Source organism: Athene noctua, chromosome 1, assembly GCF_965140245.1.
Source record: "Athene noctua chromosome 1, bAthNoc1.hap1.1, whole genome shotgun sequence".
Classification (NCBI taxonomy): Eukaryota; Metazoa; Chordata; class Aves; order Strigiformes; family Strigidae; genus Athene; species Athene noctua.
The window spans coordinates 31578628-31598628 of NC_134037.1; the positions used below are offsets into that span (position 1 = coordinate 31578628).

The following is a 20001-nucleotide window of genomic DNA, read 5'->3' on the forward strand; positions in this document are numbered from 1 at the left end:
CCACAGAGCTGGCTGTTTTATGACAGAAGACTACCAGATTGATTAGGCATGATTCATCCTTGGTAAATCTATGGTGACTGTTTCCACTCACCTTCCTGTCCTTCATGTTCTTGCACACAGCTTCCAGGAGCATTTGTTCTATGACTTTCCCAGGGACTGAAGTTAGGCTGATTCGCCTGTAGGTATCCAATTCCTGTTCTTTAAGTTGGAGTTGCTTTTGCCTTTCTCCACTCATCAGAAACCTCCCCTAATCAGTATGACTATTCAAAGATAATAGACAGCAGTCTCACAATGATGCCAGTTAGCTTCCTCAGCACCTGCGGCTGCATCTCATCAGGTCCCACATACTTATGTATGCCTAATTTGCTTAAGTCTTTCTTAATTATTTTCTTCTATCATGCATAATATTTCACTCCCACAGATTCTGCCTCTAGGCAGAGCAATCTGGGAGTCACCTGAGGGTGAACTTATCAGTAAACAGAAGAAGGGAAGCCATTAATAACCTCTCTCTTTTCTGTACCATTTGACACTACATGCACATCATTCATCAACAGGCCCATGTTTTCTTCATTCTCCTGCCACACCTGCTCAGCTTCCTGCATATTAGAAGGGATAGTTACTGTGACTGAGGTTGAACTGGGCTCCTTTGCTCTCCAAGGGGGGGGATCCAGTCAAGCATATTCCTCAAACAAAGGAGCTCTTCTTAAATACAGACTGTAATTTGCTACTTGTCTCTTCTCACAAAATTTTCAACTCAGTCACTGGGGCCAAGGCTGCTTTACATCCCTCACCAGTTTTAATCTGTTTGTGAGCAGTAAGTCCAGCAGAACATCTCCCCTACCATCTGGTTGATCACTCGTATCAATTTTTTTTCTCAACGCTGCAGATGTCTCCCAAATTTCTTGTGCCCAGCCCTATTAAACCACCAGCAAATACTCTAGTTGTTGAAGCTGCACATAAGTATGACAGCCTGTGATGGTGAGACTTCTTCCAAATATTTAAAGAAGGCTTAATTTATTCCTCTTCTTGATCAGGTGGTTTGCAGCAGATGCCCACCAAACCTCTTGGGTGGTTTGCCCACTAACCCTTGTCCATAAGCTCTTGACTGGCCCATCATTCATTCTAAAGCAAATTTCAGTATATCTGAGGCTCTCTTTGCGTAGTATGAAAACGCTCCTTTCCACCCTCTGTTTGTATCCCTTAAAGTGACAGTATCCATCCACTGCAGCACTCTGTGTTAAATATTGCACCACATCCCTCTAAACCCCACTGCTATGTAACTGTATGTTTACATCACATGCTTCAAGCATTTCTGCATATGTACTGAAGAGGAACATCCTCTGTCATGCTGCTTTCACAAATGTGAGAGCCTCCCTCACTCTTCAGTCCTGTAGAGACTTTCTCATTGCTCCATGTGCTTTCACTTCTTTTCTTGTTAAGGAAATCCTCCTGTGGTGTATCTAGTTCTCATTAGGGTAGGAAGCCTGTTGCCAAAAATGCTTTTATTCCACTTTGTCAACTGTCCACAGCTCTTACCAGTAGTTACTGTTCTTCAGTGAGGGTACTAAAAGCTAAAGATCTGTCTCTAATACCAGCCAGCCAGACAAACATTCACCTGTATGACATGCCCAAACTACCTCAGCCTTTGACTTTCACTGAAAAGACTGAGGAAAGCACCACATGGCCCCTCAGGCTCTTCTTCACTTTTCCCAGTGGTCTGCAGTCACTCTGATTTGTTCCAGGTCTCCCTTGGTAGTAGTGTTGGTTCCCATTTAGGTGGGCAACCAGAGGTAGCAGTCTGAGGGCAAGATGAACATCAGCAGTCTCTCCAAAAGATCTAAGATCCAAGCCCCCAAGAAGTAGTAAACCTTCCAAGAAATGAAGAGGGGTAGGCAGACAGGTTCCTCCATCCCCTGCAGAAGGAAATCTGGTGCTTGGTGCAGGCAGTTGGTTCAGTTTCCACTGGCTTCAGTGCCTTCTTTGATATACTTTGTCATTACCTATTCTCAGGGCACTGCACCTTTTCAGTAATTTCAGGTGTGCAGGCAAAGAAAGAATATTCCTTCTGTTGCTAGAGTGATCAGTTTCCAAAATCATCTTAGGAGTCTCCATCCACTACTCCTTTATGCTCCTTTAAGCATAATCTGTACCTGTCCATCCTTCTTTGCATCATGTGGATCAAGCTTTTGCCTCTAAAGGCTGTGTAGAAAGAATTTGTTGATCCCCTGCATTCATTCTCTGTGATGGTGTAGTCTGCTCACCTCTTTCACAGGTGAGGCCACCATCACCCCCACCCCGGAAAGAAGTATTGTCTTCAGCCCAAAGCCTGCATTGCAACATCATGCTTCAGGAGTACTGCCTGCATCAAGGCTTCTATTATATTTTGCTTGAGGTATTTTCTTCAGCTGATGCTAGAGACTGTCCTATAGCACATTGCCACCATCATTGCATAGATCTTAGTCTTTTCAAGGGCCATCTTGCAACAACTGACAAGCCTCTATTTTCTGCTTTCCAGGAACTGTGCTTCTATCTACCAGATTTATATCTCCTTCCCAAGCTTCAGCTGAGTATTTGCTTGACACTCCCTGATTAGCTGTCAGGTGAAGAGAGCGTGTATAGACATTCCCTAAAAAGGAAACTGCTAACAAGCAAAGCCCTGTAGAAGCCCTTCCTCATTCAGTGTAGCACCATGCTAGAAGCTGTTGCTCAAAAAGCAAGATCCCAGAAGATATTTCTTGCAGTTCATTGGAGAAGCCTGGAAACTGCTATGACAAATAGTACATTTGTGTTAGCTGTTCTGTTTTCTGTGCTCATGGTCCTTATGATACATAATAATTATATATCATTTGTCTTTTATTTATAAACCTCTTTGCTTTGTTCTTTCAAATCCAGTAATATCTGTATGTACTTATGTATATATTCAAGCTATCTTTATGCACATACATCATGATTTAGTGACAGTGCTGACTGTGAGTGCTATTTCTGTTTCACACTTCAATAATATTCAAGCTATTTATACATTACATTTGAAATAGCCTGTATATTTTTTAAATCTCTTGCATAAAAACATATATGATTCTTATAGGGACATAATAATTGTAATTGCTTTTTTTTTCCCCCTCCATTATAAGCAAGTATTTGTGTCCAAATATAAGCTTGATCCTTTTACCATTATATTAACTTGATATGATGGAACAAGGTTTAATACAATGTAGGTGACCTAATAGCATGAAATAACTGCAACTGAAACTATTATTTCATGTTTTACTTGCTACTTTCCAATCAGATAATGACTACTTGAAATATAGAAAAACAGACAAGTATATCAGATACCACAATACAGAAAGCAGGGGAAAAAGTCCTAGTCATAGTATACAAGTATCACACATTTAAAGTAGCTGGTTACATTGGAATATAATATCTTTTAATATATAGAAGCTGGCCAGTAGCACCGATCTAGCTCTGTAGAGAAAAAAACATACTGAAGGATATAAGTTCATATATCTGTAAGATACTGTATATGTGATAAAATTATGTATGTCATATAAAGATAGAAAAGTTGATCTAATATTATTGAGGACTTCAGATATTAATAACTTCTCTCATCACTGAAAGCAACTGGGTTTGAGTGGCAAGGTTTTGGTAGCAGGGGTGTGCTACACGGGTGGCTTCTGTGAGAAGCTGCTAGAAGCTTCCCTTGTGTCTGACAGAGCCAATGCCAGCCGGCTCCAAGATGGACCCACCGCTGGCCAGGGCTGAGCCCATCCGAAACGGTGGTAGCACCTCTGGGGTGCCATATTCAAGAAGGGGGAAAAATTGCTGTGCAATGGCAATTGCACCCAAGAGAGGTGTGAGACTATGTGAGAGAAACAACTCTGTAGACACCAAGGTCAGTGAAGAAGGAGGGGCAGGAGGTGCTCCAGGCACTGGAACAGAGATTCCCCTGCAGCTCGTGGTGCAGCGGATGGTGCTGTGCCCTGCACCCATGGAGGGTAATGGAGGATCCCACACCAGAGCACGTGCATGCCCAAAGGAGGCTGTGACCCCGTGGGAAGCCCACGCTGGAGCAGGCTCCTGGCAGGACCTGTGGCCCCGTGGAGAGAGGAGCCCACACCAGAGCCGATTTTCTGGCAGGACTTGTGACCCTGCGGAAGGGACCCACACTGGAGCAGTTCATGAAGAACTGCAGCCTGTGGGAAGGAATCATATTGGGGAAGCTCATGGAGGACTGTCTCCTGTGGGAGGGATCCCACACTGGGGCAGAGGAAGCATGTGAGGAGTCCTGCCCCTGAGGAGGAAGGAGCAGCAGAGAAAACATGTGATGAACTGACTGAAACACCCATTCCCCCTTCTCCCGGGCTGCTGGTGGGGAGGAGGTAGAGAAAATTGGGAGTAAAGTTGAGCCTGGGAAGAAGGGAAGGGTGGGGGAAGGGGTTTTAAGATTTAGTGTGTTTTTTTTTTTCTCAGTTATTTTTTGCCAAGTGGAGTCTGTTCTGCCTGTGACAGTAATTGGTGAGTGATCTCTCCCTGTCCTTACCTCAACCTACATGCCTTTTCATTGTATTTTCTCTCCTTTGTCCAGTTGCGGGAGTGATAGAGAGGCCTTGGCAGGCACCTGGTGTCCAGGCAGGGACAAGCCAGCACAGCAACCCTTATGACAACTATTGTATAAATTCTTCCCATTTTTTCCTTCAGTGTATCATACAAAATTTTAAAAATTCCTTTTGTTAGTAGAAAAGATGGAAACAAACTAATTCCCCGTTCATGTAAATAAGAAAATTAACTTTTGCAAAGATTTAGAAATTCTGAATTCCTCATAGATGCTGGGGTGAATACCACTGATAGCGTTGGTTGATTTCTAAGACTCTCCATTCATCAGTTTGCAAGGCAGGACTTCTGGTACACAAGTTATATTTTGTAAATAAATTCTGCTGACACTAGCTGTGTAACAATTGTAGAGCACACTTAAAGAATACCTTCTCTGTCCTTCTCTCTTTTCAAGAAAAATAAATGACTACTTAGTTGTGTGCTTATGAAAAACTCTATTTCTTTCTTGAATACCACAGAACATTTCTCACTTAAATATCACCTGACTTCTTACCTGGTAAACAGCTACAGTAAAATTCACCAATCAAATCATGGCAATGGCCTCCATTTTTGCAGGGCTTGAAGAAACATTCGTCAATATCCGTGGAACAGTTTTTGTCTGACATAAAAGAAAATTAAACATTAAAACAGCAAATCATGATGGGTTTGGGAAAGCAGAAAAGCTACTTCACAGTGTAAGTGACAACTGCATAATTTAACTTTTCCAGGTTGGAAACAGTATTTTATTTCTGCCTGACAGCTTTAAAAGTAGATATATTCATAGATCATAGCTGATAGTTAACAAATTAAATATTTTAAATGAATAAGTATGAGTTACATTTGCAAATACATTCTTTTTGTAGTCTAGCATTACATCTCAACACCATAATTACTAGGATTGTATGCCACATTTTAAAAACTATTTTAGAGATTCAATCACCTCAGTAACAGTAATAAGAAAAATATTTCTCAAGGTTGACTCCATGTTTAGATGAATGAAGACATTTCTCAGATCCCAACAAAACCCACAAATTCAGTCAACTGTTTCTTCATTTTTCTGTTTTTAAAGAGATTTAATTGAGCTGTAATTTAAATTAATTCAAATCTGAAATAACAAAAATATAAGAGAACATAGAGAAGACATATAGAGTATTTAGAAGACAATATAATAGGTGTCTTATGAAAACAATTATCTCTTTGGGCATGTCAAAGAACATCCACAGTCCCTCATCTCTTTATTGTCCACTACATTAATTTAGAGCAAGGTCTAGCCTGGTATAAATGATACTGAATATTTTTTATCCAGAATTGATCCAAATAAAGGGACAATTGTGGAGGTTAAGAACTCCTGTGAATACCAGAACCTACTCCAGGGAAAACTGTAGCTGTCATTTATGTGAGTGAGCAGAATTGTCATTGGTATTCTACACAGAAAGTGCTGGAAGGATCCTTTTATCACTCAGATGAGATATAGCAGATAGGTAATATCTCCCAGGAATCTCAATTTAAGGAGCTACTGAATTAAAGGATCATGTGGGGCTTCTGGGGTTCCCCCTTGGACAACCAGATCTCAGACAATTATAGATGAATTCCAGCAATAAAAAGATGGCTGGCAGATGGTGTTGCCCAACAGTTTTGTCTCCCTTAACCACAATATGTTTTTTGAGCTAACAAGTAAAAATGTACTGTTTCTCTAAAATACTTATTTAGAAAAAGCTTTAAAAGGAAGGAATCAGAAACCCATAGACAAAGATAATGACAGAATCTAGATAAGACTTAAAAAGTATATAGGAACTGTTGCACACTCACAGATAATCTGCTGCATTTAATGATTACTACAGATCAGAATTTTACTAAAACCATTTGAATGAAAGGTTAGGTTTATATAGTTTGTTGGGTGGGGTTTTTTTGGTTGGTTGGTTTGTTTGTTTGTTTTTAATATGTTAAATAAAAGAACTAGCAGAATCCCTAAAAAAAAAAAAAAAAAAGGCACAAAAACCAAAAACCAAACCAAAAACCAGGATTTGGAGTGATAGGGTATTTAATTACCAAAACATCATTCTGGAAAGAATCATAATTTTGGAAAGGAATCATCATTCAAAAATTCAATGATTTTTGAGTGTGTTATTGACAATATTTTCATGCAATAATGGAAAAGGCAACTACAAACAGACATTTTCTGGGATTTGATTCTAATAAAAGGGATAAGTAGTGTGTGAATATCAAGAAAAGAATGCAAATAACTTTGGTGAGAGCAATCAAGATCCATGGGAAAGGAGAGGGGGTTGAACAACCTAATAATAAAGGAACTCAGAAAAATTTCAAAGAATGGAAAAAATTTCTAATGTGAAAAGTGATGAGAGGCTGAACTCTGGTAAAAGGTAATTGAGAAACTTGGTGCTTTCATTATGTACACCAGAAAAAACTGTCTTTCTGGGGGGGAAAGCCACTGGAGAATTCGGAGACCAACTTGGCACTTCGTGGTTTTCAAAGGACAAAAATGCCCAACCAACAAAAAATAGGTCAGGTTACTAAGGATAGCGTAAGTACAGCATGGGTGTGTAGGCCTGAAATCAGACCAACAAAGATACTGAATAAGATGTAGCTATCATGGGATGGTCAGGGTAGCAAGAAATGATTCTATAAGCATTAAAGATGACGAAAAGGTGTGGTTTGCCATTCAACAGAGAAGGATGGCTACTAATAATGGCAATCACGCCAAATTGTTCAATGCCTCTTTTGCTTCAATCATCAGTAAAAAGGTCAGATGAGAGCAGATCCTTACCATAATCGATAGCTATGATTAAAGGCAAAACTTCAGTGTTGAACAGAGAAGACAGGCTGGAGAATTATCAGATGAGTTAGATGTTCAGATAGGCTGGTCTGATGAATTAAACTTCCTTGAGTAAAATGACTGAGATAACTTTTATAACTTTTTATAACTTTTGATAAAAACTCAGTAGTTTTCTTTGTGAACTTTTGGAAGAGAGGTAAAGTATCTGAAGACTCAGTGAAGTCAGCCTTTTAAAAGGATTAAAAGACAGAGATGTGAAATTATAAATCCATTTGTGTAATTTCAGTTCCCAGAGGAAATACAGGGAAAAGTTAAGCTGATTACTTGTAAAAACCTATAAATATAAAAAAAATATTAAAAACGAGTCCTATATAAGCAAGCTGATTCTACACTAGAGTTACAGATCTTGTAGTAAAAAAAAAACCAAACAACAACAACAAAAAAAGTAGCATATGTCATACTCCTTGACTTCACTAATGTTTATGCTGCTATCTCATGTGAAATCTTAATAAGATATTATTATACTAGACATGAACCACAAGAGTAAAAATTGTTGGAAATCCATATTCATACATTAGTTATCAGTGGTTTTACTACCAAAATGGATGAATTACACAGATTTTGAAAGAGGTGTCCTGTCCATCTAGTTCCACCCAATTTTTTCAACAGCAGTCTGGGTGTTAAACAACACAGTAATCTTATTAATGGCAACACAAGAAGTACATTGGAGGAGAGGATTAGAAATCTTCATAAATTTTGACCAATTGGAGATAGAGTTTGAAATAACAAATCTTATCATAATGCAGCAAATCACAAGATAAATAGGAACAAAACAAATAATTTTGTTTCAAATCAAATAATGTACTGGGATATGTAAAAAGGTACATAGCTAGTTAGAAGCATAAATTAATCCTTCCATTCTCATCTAGCTGGACTAAAGCTGCATTTGAAGTGCTTTGTACTGTGCAGTGAGCTGCATTCAAGAAATACGTGGACCAAATGAAGACAGTCCAGATGAGCATGACAGAAATGACAGAGAACTCAGAAGCATGACTTCTTGGGATAAACAAAATGGATGGGATTGTAAAGACTAAATAAGAAAGATTTGAATAGAAATGTGATGACAATGATACAATAAAAAAAGGTTTTCACAAATGTCTTTAGTTCTCCATGTTCATAGCAGACAGGGTGAGAAGTAATGCATTTAAACTGCAGCAAAAGTCAGATTAGATGATAAGGAACTCCTAATGGTTAGTACAATAACACACTAGAAAAATTGCCTAAAGAAAATAAGGAATAGTGTTGACCTTATTTAAGGTGAGACAAACGTAAGTGAGAAGTGAGATAGTATAATATATATTTTCTGCTGGAATGAAGATGGAGTAGATGATCTTTATAGTTTTGTCCTAGTGTTATGATTATATAATTTATAGGGCACACACACTGTTTATAACACTGCAGAAGGGCCAAAGGCTTTTGTGTTTGTGTTATGAGTTGGACTGTCTGAAAATTTCTTTTGCCTCATGGTAGAGTAAAGGTCTTAAATTACTTGGTGTGTGTGATAACAGAGCTCCCACTTTGGAACCTACTGCTTCTTTCCAAATCTGTGTCTCCGCTCTGTCTCTCCATCAAAAGACATTTCTGTATTAGTCAGATAAGACAGAGGTGAGTCCAGGCATGCAGCAGGCAAGAGAAGCAGAGGATAAAAATATTAACACTATCAGGCAGAGACAAACACATTCTTCATTCACAGCATAAATGTACATGGTTAAAAATACAGAAGGATAGATGGAAAGTCCTCCTCTTACAAAGACAGCAGTACAGCTTTTGGAACATTCAAACTATATTCACCCCTCAAGTCTTTCTCATGAGAAAATCATGAGACAAATGAGCCATTTCATACTTCTCTGAGCCTCTTTTTCTGGGGGAGAATGTGAAAAGCCCTTACTCTATTATTTCAACACTGACTTTTTAACAGACTTCACTTCCACTCTCACTTCCTTTCCTGTATCTCCCTTCTACAGGAGAGCAAGCATATGCACTAACTGAAATCTTCTGATAACTTTTGTTTACTTAAACAGCATATTTTTCAATGTACTGCAGGTCCCTTCTGGTCACTTGCAGCTGCCAGATACAAGCAAATTAAAAAAAAAAAAAAAAAGTAGGTTATAGCTACTGAAATGTAACTAAACTGTATGTGAGGAAACAACAAAAGTGATCTGAAACGGACTGCTGAAGACCTCAGCATATAAGCCCTATTGCAGTGCTGTGAGAAAAAAAAAATAAAATATTATCAGATGTGTTTAAGAAAACAAGAAGGAATATTGATGTGTAAAATACCTCTGCATAAAACATTGACTACAATGTTCCATATTTAAAAATAAGTGGGAAGGATGCAGGAAAAGCTACACAATTTATTCCACAACTGAAGAAAGCATGCTGTCGGCAAAGGCTTAAAGAGCTCCATCTGTTTCATTTAAAACAAACAAAACCAAGAAGTGACTTGATTACAGTGTATAAGTGTCTTTACAAAGAGGAAATACTTGGGTAGCAAGAGGCTTTTTCATTTTGTGTAGAAAAGGTAATGAGATGCAATAGCTGGAAGTTGAAGACAAAAATTTAAGTAAAATATTTAATATAAACTTCTAAATCTGATGGTGATTACTACTAGAAAAAAATGCCAGTGAAATTCTGGCTTCTTTTCATGCATTCAAATCAGGATTGAATGCTTTTGGATTAATTGTATGTTTTAATCAAAACTAAGTAATTAGGTTTGGTACAAGGTGGTTAATGGGCAACGTTAACTACCTTCTGGTACACAGACCTAATGTAGAGCATACAACCAGCAATCTACAGGTTGTCAGAAAAATAAATTCACTCATTCTGTAGCCTCTATGGGTCTTTCCTGGGAAAACATCAAGACAATTCTGCAAACCAGATATATTTCTGTGACAGAAATAGCCCACCCGGAGCCAGCTGGGCTCTGCAGCAACACTGTCATTGTGTGAAATGTGTATGTCTTCTCCTTGGAAGTTCTAGAGGTTCCTAGGAAAACTGGCTGCCAGGTGATGCTCTGCTGCCGCCAGAGCAAATAATCTACGCAATTCTGGTTTTTGCAAAAGGGTCAAGGAAAAAAATCTTTGTATAGAAGTTGTATAAACAGCTTAAATCACAGTATAAACAGTTTAAATCACTCTGCTTTTCACACTTTTCACTTCCTGCTTCAGGACCCCTCAGATCTGGGCAAGCAGTAGTCTCTGGTCAACCTCCTGTTTAAGTGAACTGAGTCAAGCTATTGGGTAAATGTCCCCATTATCTCCACTTCAGCCCTGCAGCCCAGCACATATGGCATTGCCATTGCTAGCATCAGGCCACAGGTTTGGTATCAAGTCAGAGGGCTCAGGACTTATCTAGTGACAACGTGGATCTTGCCTCATTTATTCTAGTGTTCATTATTTTTGTAAATTGCATCATGTTATGCTTATTGTTAATAAGATGTAGACAAGAATAAGTAGTTGCACTGTAAAGAATTATGACCCTAGAGTAAGGCTGCAGTGTGAAGGAGTACATGTCAGAGAGCTGAAGCCTTGAAGATGTGTTTGTAGGATAGTACTGGAGTCTCCGTGGCTATTAACAGCTCACTTGTGGCTAGTTACTGGTAGTAAAGCAAACATAGGAGCTGGACAAAAACAGTTTTAGGGATTATAAAATGGACAAAGAAGAAATGTCTAACATATGTAAAATGCCTCAAATATAGCAAAATTAGTAGTTATAGGGAGTTGCAGAACTGAGAAAGGTGTAAAAAAAAAAAAAAAAAAGGAAAACTGAATTAAAAAAATCAAGACAAAGTAAAAGGCTGAAAAGTGAAGAAGAAATAAGTCAAAAAGTTACTGAAGATAGCACCAAATATGGCTACTACTTAGTGTGTTCATACTCAAACTGATAGTGTCATACCTTTTATAGTATGGCTCTGTCAAAGAAAAGGGTGCCCAAAGGTAAATTGTTTCACTTGTTAAAAACACAGCCTCGTATATAGAGGGAAATATAATTTAATATCAAAACCTCTAGTACAATGCTAGTTGGCATTGCAAAGGCGGTGTTGTAAAAAAGACTTTTCCCAACATAAATGATTTGGTGGATTTTTTTCAGAAGAGGAACCATCTGCCGTAAAAAGAACTAGAGAAAACCATTCTTATGTAAGATGCCACTTCCATTTCTCAAATTCATTAACAGAAGAGCGATAGAAAATGTGCACTGGGGAGTTTGGCTCGAGGTAAATTTTCTTATGTCAGAGTTCATTCACTGAGTGCTCATAACAGAAAATTTAGATCTAACAGCTTAACTGAGGCAGTTATAATAAAAATCTTGATGCAGTTGGAAATTCTGTCTTATTATCCATGTTATTTCTACAGGTGCACTCAAATGTAAAAGTAAGTATTTTGCTCACTGTGCTGGCATATTACTGTTCATAGTATGATGTCATTCATGACCTGAACTGTTTAGAATATAAATAGGAAATGCATGCAAAGAAAAGAAGAAAAGAGAAATAGTTTATAGAAAAAGTATGGAGTTAAGGAAAACTCTGGTTGATTTCCAACAGTAACTCAGGAAGACTAAGAATTTCAACCATGTTTTCCAGAGTCTTTTTCACGTACATTAATCACTGTATGAGCTTTTCTAGACATTATTTGGTTTTCATTTTTTATTTGATAAGGTCCTCCCAGCAACTGACAACATTTTTTTAATTGAAAAACAAGCTTGTTCATATTAAATTATTATGTTCCAATTTATCTAAAATTATTTACATACACAGTCACATCAGAAAGATATTAATGTATGTTCTACATACATTATATCATGCATGACAATTGGCATCACTATTGAAAAATGCCCATTATATCTAAAATGAAGGGGATAAACTGAAATGCAAAAATAATCTCATAACACCTCCAGTAAAGCAACAATAAAGTAAATCCCATATAAACTAATTAAATTTTTGATTGAAGAATTAACTTATCTTTTGTCAGATGGTTCCAACCATTACTATTCACCTTCTAATTAAAAAAAACAAAACCACCTATGCTTAGTGTTTGCAGATGTAAAACTATTGGAGAAATGTGCCATTTGATTTCTCACCAATAAAAGAGAGACTTTGCTTATTTTTTAGATGACTGAAAAAACATTGCTACTGAACTATAATTGATTTGTTTTTCTTTCATGCAACTCAATAGCTTTTATGTATTAGTTTATCTAAATTTTTATGTAATGTAATTTGCAGCATGATGGAACTTAAACAGACTTTTCTGCACCCTACTGATTTTTTTTTCCACTCAGTGTTCTAACCTGAATTCCTTCCAAGGGAAGCAGGTACACTTAGATATGACATAACAATAAACATTCACTAATAACCACAGAAATACACATTGAATACATTTTAATGTATGCACAGATAGTGTTTATTTTCCAGCATGTTAAGTTTGCATGCCCAAACGCAGGAAGCCTGTCCTCGGCAGCCCTCCTTCTTTAGTTTTTCTGAAAACCAGCAGTCTATCGGCACTGTCCCAGCTAAGCAGGAGGAAAGGCAGCCAGCCTTTTGCTCTCATACTGCCATGGGCAGGCTTTGAGTCAGAGCTCTGCTGGCCAGGAGCTGGAGGAACCTTCCCACCCTCTTCAGTCTTCAGCTTCCAGGTTTTGGGTTGGTTTAAAAAACCTGAGAGCTTTTACTAGACATCAGACCTAAGAATGTTGTTTATATGAATTTATCATTAGGGGACATCAAAGAAAAGAATATCTGGCTTTTGGACTGCTTCTGTAAGAGCCATTGATGTGGAACAATAATCTGATACATGAGATGCAAGTGAGACTGAGTATCTGTGACTGACTGTAAAGATGGGTAAGCACCAATAGATTTCTCAGGCCAGTTCTTTGTATTGTTGAGGACAGGACTGGAGATGTTTAGTGTGGAATGGAGAATGGAGTAACTCAATGATTTTATACTGTGCAGTGGTCTTGATACTAACTAAAACATCTAGGTCAGTCAAAAGCTGTCTAAAATGGAACAGCTTGCAGGCTTATGGAAAATAAACCTTAGAAAACCCTAGAAAAAGAACATACAGGAAAAGATTCTCGAATTAACAAAAAAAGGTATCACCTTTTGCCTCATGATCCAGTTGAGGTAAAACACTAGGCATTCTTTTATAATTTTGGTTTTCAAATATTCAGTGTTGCAAGGACCACTTACTTAACCACAATAGCTTCTACAAGATTCCTAAAGAGTATACGGTGAGACATGCCAAAGGGAATTATATAGATTTGATCTCAGAAAGCATATTAAAAGGCTTGCAAATTTATTTAGTCTGCTATGTAAAGCCTAAAGATTTATTCAAGTCAACATGTGACTGTTAGTAGAGTTTGACTGTTGATTCAAACTGCCTCATGATAATGATAAACATGAATGAGACACAGGCAAAACTGAAAACAAGGTTAATGTTACATCTAAGGAATTCATATGGACCATAATAAAAGTGAGGAAGTCAGATTAAGAATCTCATGCATATAAATTACAACAAAATTCAGTGCTAAATGCTAAAAGTAAAAATCACTTTGGAATCACGTTTTTCCTACCCAGTGTTCAGCTGTGTCACATTACTACCATAGGGATCACTTCTACACTCAGGCACATGTACACAGTTTTAAAGTACATTTAAATAATAACGTCTTCTAAAATTTAAAATAGGCAAAGGGTTTACAATGGACAAAACAATCCTGTCACTTATTCAAGATTAAAAAAAACATGCCTCCTCATCCCCAAACACTGACTTACAAAATTCTTGAGTTCCAGTGACTTACACTACCAGAGAAAATTCACCCAAATAATGAAAAAGGTCAGTAAGCAACACCTCATAAAATTGCCTCGTCCTTTTGTATCACTGGTGAATTACATACCAGCCCACTGATTGATGCTTTGATTCAAGGTATCTTACTAATTAAGGTTCTAAAGGTGTCCTACTGTTCAATATCAGAATTCCTGACTTCAATTATCTTCAGGTTCTGATAATACCCAGAATTAGTCTGGATGCACTGAGCAAGGGTTTTTTTTAATTTTTGAGGCTTGCCAGGATAACAGACCTGGATTGGCTTTACCTGTCTCAACTGCTAGATGTTCTTGAAATCGCTCTAATTGACAAAATCGAACAAAACATTGTGAGGGAAGGAGGTGGCAGTGCTGCCATCTGTCCATTTGTCCAGTAGCTCTTTACTGTGGAATAATTACAGTGATCCTGTGTAAACTGACTCCACAAGATGGCATCTGAGAGCAAGTTTTGATTTAGTAGAGAGAAAATCTTTTCCTTGTCTTTCTCAGGAGCTGCTTCTTTTTGGCTGACTGTCTTGCTCAGAGAAAAGGAAACTCCATGCATCAGGTTGCAAAGCCGGCAGCACTCAGGTGCTCACCCTTTTAACAATAAAGATGACACGTGCGTGCAGAAGCTTCAAGAAGACTCCCTTCTCCTCTCAGGACTCTCGGAGGTATTTTGGGTGTTCCTGTGCTGCCGGCTTTCCTCAGCAGGAAGAGCTGCTCCCTCCTCCCAGACCTGCTCCCCAACTCACACACAGTACTGCCTCTTCCTGGCTCTGCTCCCCGGGAAGGAACAAGCTCCACTGCTCATGGAGCACAACAGCCAAGGACATTCAAACAGGCAGCTGTCTTCCTCCTGTCCAACACTGCCTTTCCAGCACAGCATTCATGCACAAGGCATCCAACACCAAAGTGAAGTCATGTTGCCAGACACAGAGACAGTAAAACAGCAAGACAAGCGAACAACTAGGCCCAAGACAATTTTTGTACGCAACCAGCTCAGATATATTTATTTGAAAATTTCTTTTAACATGCTGGGAAAACAAAAATGCATTTGCAATAAGTTAGAAAACAAAAAAGTCAGTCCTATGTATTTACTGGACTTTTTCAAATTTCAATTTCTTGATCAAGTCTCATCAGAAAAATACAAGACGTTATCAACAGGGAATTAGCAGATCTGTAGCCCAGTAAATTTCATGTCTGCCTTCAGCCCTGGCTGTGTGCTGACCTGGCAGTGCAGGGGCTCAGCCTCAACATGTCCTGAGCTGGGTGTCGCTGGTTTAACCCCTGCATTGGGTCCAGTGAGTGCTGCCTCCCCTGCACCAGCTTCAGCTCTGGGAGTGGCCCAGCTGGGGAGGGGGTGACACCCCCTGCCAGTCACTGCAGCTGTCACTACAGGAGAAGGATACATGCTGGATGAGAAAATGTATAAAAATAACCCCAACTGGACCCCTGACGAAGGAGGGTGAAACCCCCACCAGGGACATCATCTTTCTCTTGGGAAAGGGCTCAAGATATTAATGACTAAGGCTTAAACTCCCCCACTCTTTCCTGAGAAGACTGAAACTGTCACCTCTAGGACCCAGAGGGACACTGGAAAGTTGACCATAACACCAGAGAAAATGGGTAGATATTAAATTTTCCAGTATAGAAGTTTTGACTATCCTGTTAATGGTCCTTTTCCACATTCATTATATAATATGGATTTCTACATTGCTGAAATATTAACTGTATAAACAAAGATTCCTATATATACATGCTGTTTTCTTTTGCCTTTAAAAAGGTTTTATCACTTTCATTATGCCAATATTTTCTTGGGCCGTTTACATTGTTCCTAGAACTCAGAAGGATGTGGAACATTCTTTTACCACTGTTTGCTTTTCTTAGAAGAAAGAAATTCAGATAATCAGTATTTTGCATCAAAGTCTCTTTCTAGGGAGGTTGAAACAGTTGTTGAAAGATCTGGAGAGAACAAACCTGATGACATCCACAATGGGTGACTGTGCATTTATTATACAAATATGACCACAGATTTAAATATTCAGTGTAATCAGGATGATCCTTCTCCCCACTTCCAATTCCAGCCAGCTGACTGGCTGATTTGGTTCCTTGTGGGAGCTGTCCTATCTCACAAAAAAAGCCAATATGAAGTGAGATCAATAGCACATTCATGATGAAAAGTCTCTCACACAGGAGAAAATAAAGCCGTTCCATAACAGCTTATTATGCAGTCATGTGAACTTCTATGACTTCAACATAGGCCTTGAGTTATCCATTGAAATCTGCCCATAACTCACTGGTAACTGTTTTACTGTTGACAGATCTTGACTTCTTTTTGTCTTGGAATGAACAGATACATTATTGGCAAACTGCACCAGTATGAATCTAGGATAAAGTTTTCCTCCTAAAGAGAATATATCCTGTTCCAGGCTGCTTTGGTGACACCCACACATTATAGTTCTGGTTCTGTAATGTGGATTCCATGATATCCCAAAGTTATGTAGCTGTATTTTCAAAGGAACAGCTTTTCCTGCATTCCCTCATTTAAACTGACTGTTTGCAACCTTCTACAGAAAAGTTAGATGTTTTCCATTTTGATCCTTGCAGTAAAGTTTAAAGCTCCTTTTTTTTAAAAAACTGTTGCATTAAAACTATTTCTATTTATATGAACAAATACTCTGTAATCACCTCCATTATTTTAGTGATTGACGCAAAATAGACATATACTATGCAAACTCATGACAGCAAAGCCAGTTAGCCAAGAAAAGAGAATATGATTTTGTAGGACATAGAGCACATCTCAGTTTTGTAATGCTGAACAGTACTGGAATATGTTGGCACGAATCAAGAAGAATCACAGACGTCTGTGGGAACTGCAACTATTATCACTTTCACAGATTCTAAATCTCCATGTATCATCTTACATTCCTTATGTTCCATCTGCCTATTTTTAACCATTGACAAAACATGTATGAAGTGCTCCTAAATCGGTTGTCGCTGGTGTTACTATCAAACTGAAACCCTCTATTTACTTCTAACTTAATATTGCCTCTTCATCCTTCACTGCTCTACTTGCTTCTTTAACCTTTCCTTTCTCCATGATAGATCTCTCTTTTTTTTCTTTCATCTCCATTGGTCACCACAGCTTTTGAGCTCTCTGTATGTTTCTGTTTGGCTTTTTATTACAACATCCACTAACTGCGAAGGATTTCTGAGACTGCCACTGCTTGCCTTCCTCTTACTGCTTATGACTAATGCTGCTCCATTTGCCTCACTGAAATCAGCAGCTGAAAGTCAGTGTCCCCGACATCATAGCATATTACTTGTTAAGATGGCATATTTTTTGAGACACTTATATTGATTTCCCCATGATCCTGGTAGCTGTTTCTGGCAGAAAGTAGGGCCATGAAGACTGCTCCTGATGCAAGAGCTATTTTTTAAAACCTGTTAGACACACAAATAATTTTGCAATTTACAACCTATTTATCATAAGGACCTGATGGAATCTTTCTTGAGGAGAACAAAGTATCCTCTTGCTATAATTGTATTCTTATTTCTTTCTCAGTCAAGTATAGCTATAACTATCATTGCTCACCTATAGACTAGGTGTTTTTTAAACATTTTTTTTTCCCTAGGCAAAATACAGTTTTTCTTTCCATTAGTTAATCAAACAGCATACACACTATTTTCAAGTTTTATCATATTAATAGGGAAATTAAAGCAGATTATCAACAGCACAAACCAGTGAATTAATTTTCATTAATGCTAAAACACTGAAAAAATTGCTATTAAAAGAAGTTTGTTTTAATTTCAGAAATGGAAATAAAATTTTAACTATTTAATGTCTTTTCCAGAGTTAAAATAAATCTTACCAGTGAATCCTGGAGGGCAAACACAACTATAGTCTGCAACCAGGTCTAAACAAGTTGAATTGCTTTTACAGAATCCATAAGTGCACTCATCAAAGTTGATTTCACAGTTCAGACCTTCAAATCCTTCGTTGGAAAAAAACAGAGTTATGTATTATGCATCAGTATCTGTACCTTCTTTTCTAAAGCATATCTTTGTGTCTCTTTTTCTAAAAAATTAGATTGTTTTTAATTTACTCATAATAAAATTATCTTGAATTCTTATTGAAAGATCTTTCTAAAACCTTCTTCTGCTCTGTCATTAATAAGAAAATACATTTGACCATCAAATATACTTTAAAAGGAACTAATAATTGAAAGAACAAATTTAGGATTCAGTATTGTCATTAATCTAGTTGAACTTTCTGTTGAGCAGAGACTTGAGAATCTATGTATCTTCTGCCATTTTGAGAACATTGCAGATGAAGATAACTGATGATGGGATTTGGACATCTGATTATAGTTTTAAGGATCAACTCTCAAATAGCTACTTCTTTACTTTCTCTCAATTTGTTTCTTGTATCATAGTGACTTTTGGTAAGCTCAGAAGTCCCAACAGTGGTTTTTTGTACTTAGAATTGCTGGAGAATCTCATCTCCAATATCTGATATTCTACGCTCTTGTAAATGTATTCTAATTCATGGTCATGCTACAAAATGACTATCATTAGTGCTGTCACAGGCGATGGCTGCAGGAAGACCATGACTAATGCTAAGCTATCAGCACCCTCAGTGCAAGGCATATTCCCATAATTTCTCAAACTGACCATGGAACCAATTTCCACTGATCCCTAAATCATAAACCGTTAGAATTATCCTTAGCTCATTAATAATGTATACAGTAACAGTTCTCATTTGCATTTAGAGTTTAATCAGACCCATGTCTCACAGGTAACAAGTAAGCCACAAAATTATCAATGTGAATGCCAAGATTTATTTTTCTATAAACTGGTCAGGCAGAATGATCTTTTCCAAATGTATTTTTCAACTACCTTCCAATATCTGTTTTGGCTTCTAATTTAAGCTAACTAATGATGGAGGCTGTATTTATGAGAATTATTTGTAGCAATTTAATATTACGTGCTGAGTTTCTGAACTTATCATCACAACTAGAATGCTTGTATTAATATATAAATTCCTGAAATATTGTAAGCTATGAAATCAACTCACCATCAGTCCATACTTACAAAACCAGCACTATTTGAAGATTAAAATCAAACAAGTATAAGAAAGTTTACAATGCAGAAACAAAGTACCAGGTTATAAATCACAAACTTGACTTTATTTTTAACTAAAAATAGAATTTAAAAAAGCATACAAATATTCAGATAAAACTCATTTGTGAAAATATTTCAAGAAAGACACTGTAATTTTAAATGTTTTAAAGCATATTAGTTTTTCCTTTAACTAAATTTTTCTCGAAACCACTCATTTGTTCATATACTTCTGATAACATTGAGCAATATGCTTTGTTAATGAAACAGATTAAAAGTGCTGAAAATCACTTTATTTTTGTCCATGAAAGTTTTAATAGATTTTTTAACTGAAGAAATATTATAGTCATTATGACGGCCATTATAATTGCTTGCTATGCTCAGTCATAAAGCTGCAAGTTTGTACATCAGGATAAAATATTTTCTAAGGAAGTTTATTGATTACATTTTCTGTGAATTTCACATACTGCTCATTATGTTTTCTCCACTCCTTCAGACTTTTCTAAAATCATGAGGGTCTGTCTGAAAAAAAGCAGCACTTAAAAATGTATCTGCCTCCATTCTTAATGAGCATGCTTGTTTTATTGGGTGCTTTGGTGGACAAATATGCAAATCAGAAAAGAAACAATAACTGTCATAGAAA

At 37.5% G+C, this 20001-nt stretch overlaps 1 protein-coding gene across 1 annotated transcript in view; it reads right to left on the reverse strand.

Annotated features, from left to right (window-relative positions):
- Window positions 1-20001, reverse strand: part of EYS (eyes shut homolog) — a 1054063-nt gene that overhangs the window by 665332 nt on the left and 368730 nt on the right. The window contains exons 13-14 of the mRNA XM_074895818.1: window positions 18110-18232; window positions 5102-5206 (exon numbers count right to left, since the gene is read on the reverse strand). Coding sequence (XP_074751919.1) covers window positions 5102-5206; window positions 18110-18232 — 228 coding nt within the window. The remainder of the gene's footprint in view (window positions 1-5101; window positions 5207-18109; window positions 18233-20001) is intronic.